General features: G+C 39.3%; 1 protein-coding gene across 1 annotated transcript in view; it reads left to right on the top strand.

Moving 5' to 3' along the window:
* The window catches only part of Kpc2 (Kip1 ubiquitination-promoting complex subunit 2), a 172601-nt gene that overhangs the window by 24098 nt on the left and 130670 nt on the right, over positions 1-17833 (top strand). The window contains exons 2-3 of the mRNA XM_067145781.2: positions 3706-3866; positions 12656-12867. Of these exons, the coding sequence (XP_067001882.2) occupies positions 3706-3866; positions 12656-12867 (373 nt within the window). The remainder of the gene's footprint in view (positions 1-3705; positions 3867-12655; positions 12868-17833) is intronic.

Genomic DNA, 17833 nt, shown 5'->3' with positions numbered 1-17833 from the left:
AATAGTCCTCTTTGCATATGATAGGGAGTGATATCACATGGTTTCCCACACTACTCGCATATACGTCTGACATTGGCTCTGACATTTCTTATTTGTGCTTACCCTGTGGTGAAATCCATGTATTGCGAGGCATGTAACTGTGTGCCTTAACTCGTAATTTGCTAATTTCCAGTCATTGTATTAGAAATCTAAGCACACATCTTTCTTCTTTTCCCATGGCTCCTTCAGCAATGCGCTGCTTTGAGCTGTAGATGACAGCAACATCTGGTATCTCAAATCTTCTATGACTACACATTTTTCTTTCCTTTTTTGTTAACATTTAATACTCATTCTTTAAAAAATTTCCCCATCATCCAAACTTTCTTCTTTGCTTGTCATGTAACTGCACCGATCTGTCTCAAGTCGATGTTTTCGAAACATCAAGGGCGAAGGAATTAACCGATTACTGCAGGTTTCTTTGACACTATGCAAGAAAATTTGAAATTGTTTTACACTAGGCCCCTAGTTAATAACTGCATTGGTCAAAGTCTGTCATGCCGCACTATCACTGTCTTTTGTTAGACTTACTGCCTGCTGCTGTATGTCTCCTCAAATTTTTCTCAGCCACATTCCTACAGGATTAGTGGACAATTTCATACATTATGAACAATGTTGCCAGATTTATTATGAGTGCCAGTAGAGACTTTATAGAGTAAATTTTAATTCACTGGTCTTTTAAAAGGAGTAGAAAATAAGAAAACTGTAGTTCAAAAGTGTACGGTGAGAGGGGTGGTCTTTAAATAGGAGTAAAAAATGCATTGTTCTTATGGAGTTACAAATCGGTTCTTTAAAAAAGTTGATCACTAAGAGGGTTGGTCTCTTAATATGGGTGATCTTTTAGACAGGTTTTATTGCTAACTAATTTGCAACTTATGGCAAAATTTAAACAAGAAATTAAAATTTGCCAAGGTGCACATGAAATTATTCCTCCCTTTACTGTTAGATATTTATTTATTTATTTGTTTATTTATTTGTTTATTTATTTATTTATTTATTTATTTGTTTATTTATTTATTTATCGTATGGCAAATACATGAACAGTGCAATAAATTACAGGTTTATATCTATATTATTTACATAGGTAATCGCCTGTGGCATCGCCAGGAAAAATTCACTCGTTTCTCCATTGAAATGTCTCAGTGGGCATTCTTGTGTGATGTGCTTCACAGTTTGCCTCTCAGCACCACAGTCGCAGCAGGATGATGACTTTTTCCTCCATTTATATAGCAGATCTGCACACACACCATGGTTAGTTCGGATCCGGTTTAACTTGGACCATACTTTCCGAGGTTGTTCAAAGCCAGGTACCTTCTGTGTAATGCACGGCATATCTAAGGATTCTGCTGAAGCAAATTGTTTCCATTCATTAGACAATCTCTCAGTCAGATTGAAATGACTGGCTATAAGGTTCTCCGCCGTACAGATGGGTGGACGTCTTGACTTAAGTCTGTCTATATGTATAGGTGGGGGATATCCTCATGAATGGGCAATTTTTGGTTGTTCTGGATCTTATTGTATTCATTCATCAGAGCAGTGCCTCTACGGAGGTGGGGTGGAGGAATTTGGCTTAGTACGGGCAGCCATTGAAATGGAGTAGATCTGATCGTGCCCGTGATCATTCTCATTGTGTCATTTAACTTAACATGTATTCTCTTCACATGAGGACTGTTCATCCAGAAGGGGGCACAATACTCCACAGTAGAGTAAACTAGACTTAGAGCTGAGCAGCATAGAGTAGTTGCACTTGCACCCCAAGATGAACTACACAGTTTTCGAATTATGTTGTTACATGTCTGAATCTTGGCAGTGCTCTTTCTCAGATGTTCTTGGAATGACAGTGTTCTGTCAAGTGTAACAACTAGATATCTGGGGTGTCTATTGTGGCGGAGGAGAGTGTTATCGAAGTATACTTTGAAGTCCCTTGAAGCCATTCGGTTGTTCAGATGAAAACAAACTTCTGTTTTCTTCATACTTGGTTGGAGTCTCCATTTTCAAAAGTATTTTCCTAAAACAGAGAGATCTTTTGTCAACGTTTCTTCTGTCTGCTCAAAGCATAGGTCTTTCGTGGCAAGAGCCCAGTCATCTGCATACCCACATTTCCTGGATCTTGTGGATGGTATATCTGAGATATATAAACTGAACAAGAGTGGGGCAAGCACTGAACCTTGCGGGAGTCCATTATTTAGTTTGCTGGGTTTACTGATTTCATCCCCCATGACTACACGAAATGTTCTGTCACTCAGCATGTTATTTATAAGATGAGTCAGACTCCTATATGGAATCACTTTAAGGAGTTTGCTGATTACACCTTCTCTCCAAACTGTGTCGTAAGCTGCCTTTAAGTCAATAAATGCTACTGAAGTCTTTAGTCCTTGCTGGAATCCTGCTTCAATAAAGGTAGTTAGTGACAAGACATGGTCAGCACAGCTTCTTTGTGGCCTGAATCCTGCTGGTTCAATAGGGATCGTTTCCAGCACTTTTGTAGCAATTCTATTCAAGATTAGCCTTCCAAGTAATTTATAGCATACATTAAGCAATGCTATTGGTCTATAGCTCTCTGGTGCATCATTAGGCTTTCCTGGCTTTAGGATTGCAATTATCTTACTCATTTTAAATAAGCGAGGTAGATTACCTGTTCTAAGAATGTAGGTTAGAAACCTAGATAACCATAGTTTTGTATTTGCTCCACAATTAATTAGAAACTCGGGATGAATCCCATCAAATCCTGGTGCTTTACCAGTTTTTATGTCTTTTAAAACTGCCTCAATATCTTGCACACTAAATGGTCTAGACCATTTTTTACTGTTAGATAAAAATACTGGAACAAAACAAAATCTGAAATTGTGATTGGGCATGACTGTAAATAATTACAGAAACAAATTAATAAATAACTTGGTAGAGCACAAAAGAACCCTTCCTCTCAAGGCAATGGTCATATGCTAAAGAGGATCCAAATTTCTTCCGTATTTAAATCCTGAAAATGAATCTGGGTAGCATGCTAGATTTTCACTTCCCCAATAAAAGTTATACAAAATATAATAATACATGTTGCCCAATTTCCTAACTATACATCCTTCTTACAAAACTACGTTCTTACCTTTTAACTTAATAAAATCACATGATTTTCACTTCCTTACATACCGGTAACAAATTAATTTACAAAAATTTCCTAACCATAACAAATCTGGAGTTTGTACTTATCAAATTCATGGAGATAAATTAATATATACAGACACCTAAAAGAAAATTGACATCTATGCTGTAAAGAAACCAATGGAAAAAATTATCTTCACCTTGCAACCTATGCACACATTTCCTTAGTTGGTAGCTGTTCTATCCCCAGCAACAAATGAGTATCATATGGCAGTATGTATGGCAGCGATGCAAGCCGTGTAGGCTGGGGTGTGTTTCATAAGTTTAACCTCAGTTTAACCTAAGTTTAATCTCAGTATAACAACAGTTATATTGTTGTTTACTGTTGTACATGTTTCAAATATTAACTAAATGATTAACAACAAATGCCATTCTGAACTTGAAGTTCAACCAGTTTCTAGTTTTTTTTTTTTTTTAATTTTCTGCTTTTAGTCTTGTACATTATATTGAAAGATATGTACCAGTTGTGCAGTATTCACATAAATAAATCTACTTTAATATTCTGTTCTGCAGATGAACTCTTGTTGGTTGAACGACGAAAACCCCCTCCTAGAGAGCCTTTCACAGAAGAAAGTTTACGAGGTCCAAGTGAGGATGAAATAAAGGCAGCAACCTGCAATTTAGAATCGAAGAACACTGTCAAGATTCATCCACCACTAGAATGTTCAGCTGATGTAAGAGATGTTGTCATTTTGTAGCTTTAGTATGTTTGCTTTCCACCCAAGTAGGAAAAAGTGAAGTTTAAAATAAAATTCAATAATTTGTTTTTATGATAGATAAAACGTGACATTTTATTAATTTTATGATATGTATTAATTTATGGATGTCTTTCAGTTTTTAATTGTGTGCTTAATTGAACTTTTATGTAGAGGCTAAATTCATTAGATATTTCTCAATAGTTTTAGGAATTCCTGTTTATTATGATGAAAAGTTATGAAAATAATTATAGTAAATGTTAATTCTAATGTTCTTTCTCATCACATTAAAGCACTTATTTAGGTTATTAACAGTTTATATAAGGCAGGGATGGCGAACCTATTCCAACTAGTGTGCCATTTTAAGTCTGGTTTATTATTCTCAACTGACTACTGTGCCCATTTAAGGAATGGCTACCCCCCTCCCCCTCCCTCGGGACTTCATTACTTGCGAAAAATATATTTAATAAGCGCCCATTATAACACACTTCCTGATTAAATAAGATTAGATATAAAAATCAAAGTATTAATATTTTCAATGGACTTTAAGTGAAATATCATTCTCAAATTTTGTGTGAAACTTGTTGAATAATCTTATGTTAGGTTCATAACTTGTCTTCAGTAACACACAAGGTCCACTTAGCTCTGAACCAATACGGTTTCCAACTGTTGAATTCACAACGTTCATTGTAGAACTGCTCGCATGCATATGATGACCCAAACAAAGTAACTAGCATTATCGCAAGTTTCTTCATGGCCAAAGATATTTGTGTGAGAGAGGCTTCTCCGCCGTTCAAGAATCAAGTTCTCTGGCTGCTGGAGAGAGTATTCATCATCAACTGCACACACTATTTTCATCAATGCTTCACCAAGTTGTACGAAATTGTTCACCTATTTACTGCTTTCTTGAAATTCAGTCAATCCATTTCTAAATGGTCAAAATCTAACCGGTCAAGAAAATTTACCATAATATCACCCATTTGTGCAATATGAGGTTCTGAAATAAAGTAAAACATTTTCTCCAATCTCGAAATTGTGAGCATTTCTTGGAAACTACTGTATATGTTTTGAATTTTGTAAGACATCCACATACTTTTTAAAACAACAGTAGCTAAGAATAATGGTTACAAGAAAGAAATGGTCAACACTATCATTCAGAAAATCAAGTCCCAACCAAAAACCACATTAACAAAAACAGATAAACCGAAGAAGGACTACGCACTATTCACTTTCAACAATACACACATATACCCACTAACTAATATATTCAAAAAACACAACCTAAAAATAGTGTTCAAAACATCACACAACAGTACTAATATATTACATAATACCAAGACAATCAATAACACTAATAAATATCACCACTCAGGAGTATACCGTATCAAATGTAATAACTGTGAAATAAGTTACATAGGACGTACTGGTAGGACTTTTGCAATCAGGTACAATGAACACGTTAATGCTGTGAAACACAATCATTTTTCTGCAATAGGTCAACATATCGACGAATATAAACATAATTTCACGAACATTGAAAACGACATGAAAATACTTAACATAAACCCCAAAGGTCCCTTACTCAATATAACAGAAGAACTATACATATCACTAGACCAATATACCAACCCTAATCACAACATAAATGAAATCACAGAAAAAATCAATGCCATATTCGATAAAATTATCCCCGTACTAAAAAACTGTTATCTTAAAATAATCAATAAACAACATCCAGCACGCGCCAACACACAGATGTTCGACACACCCAACTCTACCCTTACCCCCACCACAACAACTCCCCTCATCCCTCACCTCTCCATTCCCCTTACAGCAGCGGACACTAACACCAGAAGAACACGACACAGTGCACGCCAGGCAGCCAAAGCTAGCGCATCACAACCACAAGAGCAATCGTAAGTACTCTATTTTAAATACACACACAAACAGGCATTCCTCAGACTACAAATTCTTAATTTTATTTTTCATTTCTTACCGACACACATCGGCATTTGTAGACCGGAGAAGACCCACCTTCTTGCATTTGACACTCACAGAAAAGAAATTACATTCAATACTCCAGCCATATTCAACCACAGCTGCACACATCCACCTCAGACAATACATCAGACTTGCTATTAATGATTGATAAGTCAACCATAAACTAATGAATAAGCATAATATACAGCAGAAAGAAGAGAACCACTTACAAAAAAGCATAGTCATTCTCCATATCATATTGAAGAAAATCAAAGAATGCAAGACCGGAAACTTACTCTAAAAAATTGTTTCCTATTTATTGTAACGGATCTTACATTTTAAGATGACATTCTACATGTCTTCTTCTTAATCTGTTTATCCTCCAGGTTTGGTTTTTCCCTCAGACTCAGCGAGGGATCGGACCTCTACCGCCTCAAGGGCAGTGTCCTGGAGCTTCAGACTTTGGGGCAGGGATACAACTGGGGAGAATGACCAGTACCTCGCCCAGGCGGCCGCACCTGCTATGCTGAACAGGGGCCTTGTGCAGGGATGGGATAGGCAAGGAAGAGGGAAGGAAGCGGCCGTGGCCGTAAGTTAGGTACAATCCCGGCATTTGCCTGGAGGAGAAGTGGGAAACCACGGAAAACCACTTCCAGGATGGCCGAGGAGGAATCGAGCCCACCTCTACTCAGTTGACCTCCCGAGGCTGAGTGGACCCCGTTCCAGCCCTCGTACCACTTTTCAAATTTCGTGGCAGAGCCGGGAATCGAACCCGGACCTCTGGGGTTGGCAGCTAATCACGCAAACCACTACACCACAGAGGCGGACACATTCTACATGTACTATATATATTTTTAAGAGTGTTTATGTAACTGTACTTTTAATAATAGTCCATTTATACGATTTTCACATCATATTGAAGAAAACCAATGTACGCAAGACGAAAACTTATTCCAACAAAATGTTTCCTATTTATTTATTATAACGGATTTTACTTGAACTGTATATTTTAAGACAACATTTTACATGTATCACATATATTTTTTAAGAAAAGTGTTTACGTTTAATAACAGCCCATTTACATGATTTTAGGCCTAAAAGATTCACCTACACATTTTAGATTGTACATAGTCGAATTTACCCTGAAGTATGCTCAATTAGAAGTAAGATATATCCTATCATTATGACTGTTATTATGGACAAGGCAAATCAACTAATTTGATTTATGTGAAGGTAACGGTGTACAGCTGAGGATGACTACATGTAAAGAGTCAAAACCGGTACTGTAGATATTTGTATAAATAAATTTGTATTGATAAGGTGGAACCTTTCTCGTCTATAACTTACAATAATGGTCAATACGGAAAATGAAACTGATAAATCAAGATACTGAATACATCTCAGAGTTATCCAAACCAGCTTTCAATTACTCCGAAACATCTTTACTCATTCTTATTATTCTATCCTTGACAGTATATACTGGCTTCTTTCATTCTGTTAATTTTTTATTAGGAAAGTATTCAAATAATATGTCTGACTTCAATAAGAAAGCCTCCTCCAAGAACTTGTGTCAGAAAGTGGTTTTCCGTGCTGTACTATGCAGTAAGACGTATGAAAACTAGCTGTACTGATGTTATTCCTTAGCCTGAAAGTGGTACACAAGAAATAGCTTGTTTTGTTTATCGATCGATTTTTCATGAAACAAACTCTCTTCTTTCTTCATTTGGCATAAAACAAACATTTGAATGATTAAATGTGCGGGACACAACTGTATCCGAATACAAGGAACACAAAGCCTTATTGTTTCTTTCTGTCACTCCGAATTTACTTGTCCACTGTTCTTGAAAAATCCGGCCACTACCGTTGTTACGTTTCTGTATTTTCGGCACCGAAAACATGTTTGCGAGGTCCGTATACACAACCACCGGAAAATGATATTCAATAAAAGGTTACACACTGAGAATAAGTACACGGTAGTGGCTACCACACACAAGTCAAACTTCACTGACCGACATGGGTGAGCTAAGGGCTCGCCAGCCGCATCTGACACTTGACTTCTGGACCTATCAGTGTTGCAGTGTTGCACTTCCGAATGGAACTAGAATTTATATTTTCGACATTTGTCTCCTACACGTGGAACATTATGACCATACGATGCACGAGATATGTATAGTCTGTAGTACGAGACGTATATAAAAGAGTTAATATATTCATGTGGCATGCCACCAAAATCGTCTTCGTGTGTCACCTAGTGACACGCGTTGCATAGGTTCACCATCCCTGATATAAAGTGTAGTAAAGCGACAAATTTATTGCTGCAGGCCGTGTAAACATGCAACGAAAAAGGTATAAAAGTTTCTGTAGACGAAAAGTGTGTGGCTCAATTTGAATAAAACTTAGTATGCAAAGCCAATACTGCACACACTTTCAAGCTGCTGTATCATTCGTTTAAAATATCAAATGGATTCATATGAAGCTGATAGTAAAATATGTTGCGTGTTTATGGCGTTCTTGCGAGCAGGCTACGGGGAAATTCCCCGCTGCCGCAACACGCTGCCCATAGGATTCAGTTTCTTCATCACATTCACTTCTAAAGGACGTATTTTATAGTAGCAATCAGTGTTCACACTGAGGCGATATTTAATAATGCCACTTACTCACAAGGAACGTTGTAAATGGTATCGTGAGAAGAAAGATGACTCCTGTCTAGTTACGCGTTCGCCGCCAACAGGTACGAGAATCTGTGAAGAAACACAGAGCTCAGAAAAAACTTCAGGGCTTATCAACAGTTACTTCCTGTTCTACAAGTCCAACAACACAAACATCAACATCGATTGCAGAGCCGAGTATGCCAACGTCTGGTTATAAATGCAAAAAAACACTGGGGAAAGCTGTAAAGCATTCGGAGCATGTTTTACCAGTGAGTCCATGGAAGAAACTGCAAGTTGTTTCTGCGCTGAGTGTAAAATTTGGTGTAAGTTCATCTACCTCCGGCAATCGCACGAAGTCTTCACTTCCAAATCGAGTTTTATATTTCTCAATCCAGATGATATCAGTTGGTCATCTCCTCAAGGAGGAGATTTTATCTCTGCAAAGGACGGTTCTGGACAGAAATTAAAAAAAGATTCATGTGCGTTACCATGCAAAACGCATACTAAGTTTTTAAACAAGAATACCCACATCACGCAATCGGTCTGTCTTTTTGTGGACTTCAACCAAAGTACGTTTCTGTGCACTATCAGGAACACATGATATTCATTATGTGGATCCATTCAATAATATATAGTTCAGGCAAGAAAATATTATTCTGAAACTACTACCACACACACTCTCTACATCCAGACTACAAGATCGAAGCAGATGACAAAAAGCCCACTCTGTGATAAGGCTTTTGAAGGGGGTGACTTCCTACTTGAAAAATACAGTGGAAAAAAGCATTCAAAATATTGTTTGTACCATAACTGAAAGTAATGGTGATATTTATTTTGTAACCAATTTTCGCAAGTGCAACGATGAAGCTGAACTGTTCTGTGAACCACTGACGAAAGAAGAGTGTTTTTTAAATGTAAGTTAAATCGAAAGAAAATTACCGGTGACTCGTTTTAGTCGTGGGAAATGGTATTGTGATGAGTGTTTACCAAAAGCAGAATGAACATAAATGTTTTTTTTTCATTTTATGTAATATTTTCTGACCAAGCTTTCATTCAAACTGTAGGCTACTTAAGCGTTGAATGTTCAGTTATTTTTAAATATTTTAGTTCATTTTAGATTCACTGTTATTAGTGTTAAATAAGTGACAAATCATAAAAACACTTTATTAAGTAGGCCACATGTCAGTACCAGTATCTGTAGTTATATACATTATTATTATTATTATTATTATTATTATTATTATGAGGAATGAAGCTTGTAGTTTTATGTGACCAATAATCTCAGTATCATAAGCCATGGGACCTCATTTTTCGTGTGAAATCCGAACCACCGGGTGCGACTTTCACCTCGAAAATCACACATACATTAATCAGGACTTGAACCCAGTCTGTCTTGATGGTTCCAAGGAGCTTGGCCGCTGCACCATCACACATTTTATCATTCAGTAATCGTATTTGATGCAGAGTTTAAGATTTATTAGCCCCTCATGCCAGTTCACCATAGCACTGATTCGCATGTATTATCCTGCGACGCTGTCAAGAAAACGCGATGATCTCCTCTAACTGTATTATGCAAACATTTACGCAACTTACACATTTTTTTTTTTTTTTTTGTAAACTATATCTTGACATTATCAATAAAAGTTGCCACAATTCGCAGAATTTAGAAAAAACGTAAAGGTATGTAAACTCAAAAGTCTGTTCCATGTAAACACCGATCGTAACGTTTAAAATTTTATAAAATCGCATACATGAGGTTTACAGCAATGAAATTTGTGGAGCTTGTTAACTATCATTTAGACATTATTATGCACAAATCTCAATTTGTTTAGATGGTAAGTTTCATATATATGTTAAAAATAAATGTACAAATGTAAACACGTGACGCCTGGAATTGGCCTATTGTTAAAGAACGAGTAGCCTCCTTAAGTTCCTTCATGTTATTCTAGCAGTAAAAATTAAAAAAAAAACCCACATTTGCTACAAAATAATTTTCTATGCAGGGTGTAAGTACATAAGTTTTCCATTATAATAATACTTGTAAATTTATTTTATTTTGTCATTACTGGTTCATGTCATCACTAAACTGTCTATCATTGACAAGTTTACACAACGTAAACAATACTGTACATATATAAGCATGTTTTAAGTGATTTGATAGAATCGGAGGATGTTCTAGTAGAACGAAACATGTCATTCATTGTATATTAATGTGTATTTTACAGGTATGTTTATAGTGTTATAATTTATATTGTAATTTCTGTGTGTTTGACAGACTCAAAAGTTTTTATTGCATTTAACTAAGTCGACACTGGAAAATATGGCTTCATTCTTAACAAATGATATTAAAACAAGAACAAAATGTCATAGAACAGTGATACACGAAGCACTGGTAACTCTGCCTAATTATAACTGCATGTTATCGTAGCAGAGGCCACAAAGCAACGTTAGAATGCGAATATATATGAGTGTCACACACAGTCTTTCTTGCAGTTTTTCAACTGGAAGCTGGCCGTCAGAATGCGGAACCAGCTGTAGACAATACGTATTGAAAAAGATAGGGATGTTCCAGTACAGCTTCATAGACATTGAAATATCAATTTCATCTAATTTTTATGCTTTATGAAATATTATCTCATTTTAAATGTTTAAGTTACACATCTTCAGTGATGCCTAGGCCATCTATGACAGTGTGTGGCGGACTGTTGAGGAACCAACTAGCCTTCGAGCTGAGGACTGAACATACACATAATTGGAAAATTAAAATCCTTCCTTAGGTTGTGGGCCATAGAAAAAGAAGCGGGAGGCCGAATCTGGCCCGCAAGTTGTAGTTTGCTGACCCCTGCTCTAGATCATACATATTCTGATAAATACTGGTACTGACATACTAGTCCTTTATAGTATTAGAGCTATTCGATCCATGTTACGGAGACACTGATGGGTATTGGGAGCTTACAGCCATGAATTAGATTGCTTTTCTCCATTTACCTGAACTACCTGTATGGCTGACCTGTCAAAAAACAGGTACAATAGTTGATTACAAAATAAATCACACATTTAATTCCCCACAGCCTGGTTGATCATTCTATAACAAAGATGATTAATTGAATGTATCTGCAAGGCATTTAGAAAGGTCCTGCATCATCTCGGATATCTTCAAACCTGCAGATGACCTTCATATTGTGTCAGTGGAGGTGAGATCTTTTCTCAAGCCCAAACTTGTTGTAATGGTGAAGCAATCTATGGCTTCTGGGCATGCAGCTAGTTTTTAGAACCAGATTTAGAAGTTAGATGCCTCACCATGACAAACGAGATCATTCCAAATATGGTTTTCACGGCCACATATCTAAAAATCACTGTAATAGAACCAGCTTTTGGGTGGTTAGGCCATGTGCGTTTGCAGAGTTTTGCCCAGATGTTCCGTTTGGGCTCATTAGTTGGATTGGCACGCCCCTCCAAGACTGTGCTTAGCAGTTGCAGAACAATTGCATAGTCCCACCATGTTAGCAAATATGGATTGGTAACCTGCTAATGAAGAAGTGAATTCTTCGTTTTCAAAAATATGTTCTCTCCATGGAGGCACAATTACAAAAATGGCTTTCACAGCTGCAGATCTAAAAATCAGCAGCACTCCTTTATAGAAATGTCATAAATCATCACACAATGGGAATATTTTCATGCTTTTTTTTTTAATTGTTCATGTAGGCCTAGAGAATATGTATTTTTAGGTAATGGAATTTTTAGAACAAGGAAGAAGGCGATACATCTGAGGAGGATATGGTTAGTGGACATGTAGAAGAACTTAAGACATTCGCTACATGATGATGGCCAATGTTTCATAGCTTTCTTTAATAAACTACATTGTTATATGCCAACTCCTTGCAAGAACTCCCCCCACTTCTGTGTTGAGGAAACTACCACATCTTTGTGCACATGCTCACTGACTCTCACAATACTACAAAGAGGATCTTTCAAATTTTTTTTCTTGATGTAATTGGATTTTAGTAAACATACACAAGTTCTAACTGTGCAGTAATAATGTATTAGTCAGTATAATATTTAAAATAAAATGGTTCCTTTTTCTTTGTTACTTTATAATTTGTCTGCTTGATATAACTGTATTCCTTGTTTTGATAGTTTCAGAGTGAGATTCGCAAGATCCTTATATCTCTTGTGGAGGCATCAGCTCGTATCCTGACAGCAACACCCAATGCCGAAGAAGTTTTTGAACACATTCGTGAACGCCTAGAGAGTAAAAGCAAGCCCCAGCCAGACCCTCAAGCAGTGAAAGAACTCATCGATATGGGCTTTCCAGAACATGTTGCTGCTAAAGCCCTGCTGCTCAATAGGTGCTATATTCATATTTATAGTTCTAATTGATATATTCATAATCTCGTCATACCCAAGCAAATGGAGCTAGCCATTTTCAAATGTATTGTAGCATATTGCTTTACTGGTTTTAGTATATAGGTTAACTGCAGGATCTTTTTAGCTTGTTCCACACTACCACTCATAGTACGGCACGGCTGGCACAATGACACTCCGTCGCTAGCCGGTATAATGCACGCTTTTCCTCCCCACTACTCACGGCAATTCACACTTACAGAAATCCATTTCTAGTGAAATTATTAGTCTAAAACCTACCTGGCATTACAATGATGTTCAAAATATTGTCCCTCAGCTGTCAAACACGTCTGACGCCTCGTAAATAGGTTTGCAGACAGTCAGCGAATCTCAGCCCGTGTGATGTTCAAAAAATAACTTGTGTAGTGTTCTCTTGCAGTTCTCTTGTGTGAGGGTTCTTCACATACACCTTTCCCAATATAGGTGTTCCGTTATTGGACATTACCTCCATAGTCCTATTAGCAGTGTGTGCTGTCGCATTATCTTGGATGAAGTAACCATTACTCCTTTCTTCTTCAGTCAGCTCTTGAAAGAATGGTCTGAGAATGAGGTCTACATATCAATCAGCATTTTTTGTTTCACGGAAAAATATTGGCCCTATAATTCTGTGGGCACATTGCGCACCAAATGCCTATCTTTACATCATGAAGTGGACGGATATACAGCTGGTGGGGATTTTCTGCACACCAGGTGCAACTGTTTTGACTATTTACACTGACTGACAGAGCAAATGCAACACCAAGAAGGAGTGGTTCGAAAGGGATGAAGGTTGGGGAAAAAACAGAGACGGCACGGACGAATAATTGATGTTTATTTCAAACCGATATGCAGGTTACACAATGCGCACGGCATCGACTCAGTAGGATGTAGAACCACCGCGAGCGGCGATGCACGCAGAAACACGTCGAGGTACAGAGTCAATAAGAGTGCGGATGGTGTCCTGAAGGATGGTTCTCCATTCTCTGTCAACCATTTGCCACAGTTGGTCGTCCGTACGAGGCTGGAGCAGAGTTTGCAAACGGCGTCCAATGAGATCCCACACGTGTTCGATTGGTGAGAGATCCGGAGAGTACGCTGGCCACGGAAGCATCTGTACACCTCGTAGAGTCTGTTGGGAGATGCGAGCAGTGTGTGGGCGGGCATTATCCTGCTGAAACAGAGCATTGGGCAGCCCCTGAAGGTACGGGAGTGCCACCGGCCGCAGCACATGCTGCACGTAGCGGTGGGCATTTAACGTGTCTTGAATACGCACTAGAGGTGACGTGGAATCATATGCAATAGCGCCCCAAACCATGATGCCACGTTGTCTAGCGGTAGGGCGCTCCACAGTTACTGCCGGATTTGACCTTTCTCCACGCCGACGCCACACTCGTCTGCGGTGACTATCACTGACAGAACAGAAGCGTGACTCATCGGAGAACACGACGTTCCGCCATTCCCTCATCCAAGTCGCTCTAGCCCGGCACCATGCCAGGCGTGCACGTCTATGCTGTGGAGTCAATGGTAGTCTTCTGAGCGGACGCCGGGAGTGCAGGCCTCCTTCAACCAATCGACGGGAAATTGTTCTGGTCGATATTGGAACAGCCAGGGTGTCTTGCACATGCTGAAGAATGGCGGTTGACGTGGCGTGCGGGGCTGCCACCGCTTGGCGGCGGATGCGCCGATCCTCGCGTGCTGACGTCACTCGGGCTGCGCCTGGACCCCTCGCACGTGCCACATGTCCCTGCGCCAACCATCTTCCCCACAGGCGCTGCACCGTGGACACATCCCTATGGGTATCGGCTGCGATTTGACGAAGCGACCAACCTGCCCTTCTAAGCCCGATCACCATACCCCTCGTAAAGTCTTCTGTCTGCTGGAAATGCCTCCGTTGACGGCGGCCTGGCATTCTTAGCTATACACGTGTCCTGTGGCACACGACAACATGTTCTACAATGACTGTCGGCTGAGAAATCACGGTACGAAGTGGGCCATTCGCCAACGCCGTGTCCCATTTATCGTTCGCTACGCGCGCAGCACAGCGGCGCATTTCACATCATGAGCATACCTCAGTGACGTCAGTCTACCCTGCAATTGGCATAAAGTTCTGACCACTCCTTCTTGGTGTTGCATTTGCTCTGTCAGTCAGTGTACATAGCCACTTAAGTGTAGCCATGCTTCATCACTATAAAATAAATGTTCTGTGTCAACATACCCATCGTGAACCGACTGATGTAACCAATTAGAATACCGAACCCTAGCGAAACTGTCAGGTCCTCTTAAATATTAGGCAGGGGGTGGGTGGCTTTGTATGGTTTTGCTTTTAACAGTTTTGTTGCTTTGTGCGCGGAAGATAATGACACATCAGCTTGTACGGCGAGACGAGACACAGATTTTGTTGGAGTTCTTTCCAAGAGAGCTTCTATTTCGTCAAGCTTTTCTTCGGTTAAAACGGTTCGTCTCCTGCGTGATTTCTTGTTAAGAATGGAGCCGGTGGTGCGGAACTTCTTTACTAATTTACGTACCATACTCCTGTTGGTAGGGAGGATGCCAGGAAATTTGCGAATGAATCGAAAGCGTATCAGATGTAAGGCTTTTCGGGCATTTGCTCTATTAACCAGCGTTTCGTCTTAGGTCTGACACTAGACTCGTCAGAGTGGGATGTCTCAGACCCTACCCCTGACGCTGGGTGTATACAGGTGAGCTTATCAGAAGCCTATATATGAGGCACAGTCTGATAACTGCATACAGGAGATAAATCTCCACAATGGAATAATTGCCCGCCTAGCAATTCCGAATGGAAAATTCTAAATTCCCATGGAGGGAAAGTGACATAGTGTGAATTATGGCTACCTTTACTCCATGACTGATAATATACTGGTACCTGCTTTGCTAATACTAATTAAAGTTTACAGGTCTACACAGAGTGGTATATGTCATACATATGCATTGGAAGGTGTTTATAATGTGCTGTTGCAAGTAGAAAAGGTTGTTGCGGAAAGGACGCGTGTGTTTGCCTGGCATAAAAAGTTCAAGGAAGGAAGAGAACGTGTGGAAAATCAGCAACACGATCGCCGTCCTCGGACCAGTATTACAGACTAAAACATTTGTGCAGTTAAATGCATTATTGACGACGATCTACGGGTGAGAGTATCGGAAATTGCAGAACAAGTCTGAATCAGATCGTCACAAACAACCTACAGTTCCGTAAAGTGTGTTCCAGAGGAGTCCCTCGCCTTTTGACCGAAAATCTGAAGTTGAGACATTTGGAGGTCTGTCAGAGGCTTACAGCAGGTTTGCGGAAGAAGGTGATGCATTTTTGAGTCGGATCGCCACCTGCGACAAAACATGGGTCCACCACTACACTCCCGAATCCAAACAAACCAGTAAGGAGTGGCGGAAGAAAGGGGAGGCAGCACCAGTGAAAGCCAGGACTCGACTGTCAGCTGGCAAGGTTCTTGCGACCGTTTTTTCGATCAGCGAGGCAGTTTGCTGATTTTTTTTGGCATGAGCAACGCACAACCAATGCTGCTTATTACTGCAAGCTGTTGAACAAGGTGAGGGTTGCGTATCGCCGCAAAAGATGAGACCAACTGATTCGACAGGTCATCCTCCTCCATGACAATGCGTGGCCTCGTACTGCAGTTCTGTCTCCACGGTACAGGAAATGCACTGGACTACACTTGATCATCCTCCTTACAGCCTGGACTTATCGCCCTGCAATTTCCATTTGTTTGGACTGCTTAAATAATCTGTAGGAGGGCAACGATTTGAAGATAATGAGAGTGTGAAAGACTTCATGCGCAACTGACTGGTGATACGACCCTGTTCTTTTTACGATGAGGGCATAAAAAAGCTGCCCGTACGCTGGGACAAATGAATTTCCAAGGCAGGAAACTGTGGGAAAATAAACTGTAATTGCCTTGTGTTTTTCAATAACTGTTTTCCCAGTCCATTGTTTAAATTTCATCTGCAGGGTCCACAGTTTTTTCCTGATTTTTATCTTCAGCTTGTCTTTTCATTGCACGATTACTTTACTCAGTTGCTCTTGCAAGAATACGCATATGATAAGCAAGTGGCATTAAGGGGGATTCAGCTCGGTACTGACAGTTTCCGCCAGAGGATAAAGCAAGTTTAGTTGGTACGTAAATGGACTGCAACACGTGTTATTGTAGAAAGTCAATTGTGGATCATCACAACTTAGTGATTGCAGGGATTAAATTTTCCTGTCAAAATGTAGCTATAATTATTTTCCCCCAAATATTCAGACACTTCTCAAGTGCTTTCTAAGGTAACTCTCAACGACTCTAGTGTTCTTTGTGAAATGAATGTATTTTGGCTCTTTTTGAGAATATTCTTCCCCTTCATGTGGATGAATTTAATGTGCCTATGAGGCAGTTTAAATCATTAATGAAATTTTCTGTTGCCTCACTGTCTTCTAAACCCTCTGAATTAATTCTATACCGTTCGCAACAGATCTACACAAAAGCTGATATGCCAGCCTTACATTCATTCGTTGAAACAAATTAGGATCCAAATGGGCAGAGATGAGTTTATAGCAAACTTTCAATCCAGAAAGTTTGGGAGTTGTGTCAGATTCATAAACTTTCCTGTAAAATGAATATTCACTAATATAACCTTTATACTTAACCTGTACTTTGTCATGGAAATGATTTCTTATACATTTAAATATGTGAAGCACGTCTGAAAATGCCCACAGTTTTCTGCTAGAGGGAGCTGTATTGGAAACTGAATACTTTAGATTCTTCTATAACTGTTTATTTGAATAGCTACCACCTGATATGAAACCAATGATTCCTACACCTGCTTGCTCTAATTGTATGATGACCTGAATGAGAATTTTTCTGATTGTTACGAGGGGTGATGTTTCAGCTGGCATGGATTGGATCCAGTTGTCCAGAAAGGGAACAA

Source organism: Anabrus simplex, chromosome 4, assembly GCF_040414725.1.
Source record: "Anabrus simplex isolate iqAnaSimp1 chromosome 4, ASM4041472v1, whole genome shotgun sequence".
NCBI classification, from domain to species: domain Eukaryota; kingdom Metazoa; phylum Arthropoda; class Insecta; order Orthoptera; family Tettigoniidae; genus Anabrus; species Anabrus simplex.
Note: the sequence above shows the minus strand (reverse complement) of the source record. Positions and strands in the feature narration are given on the sequence as shown.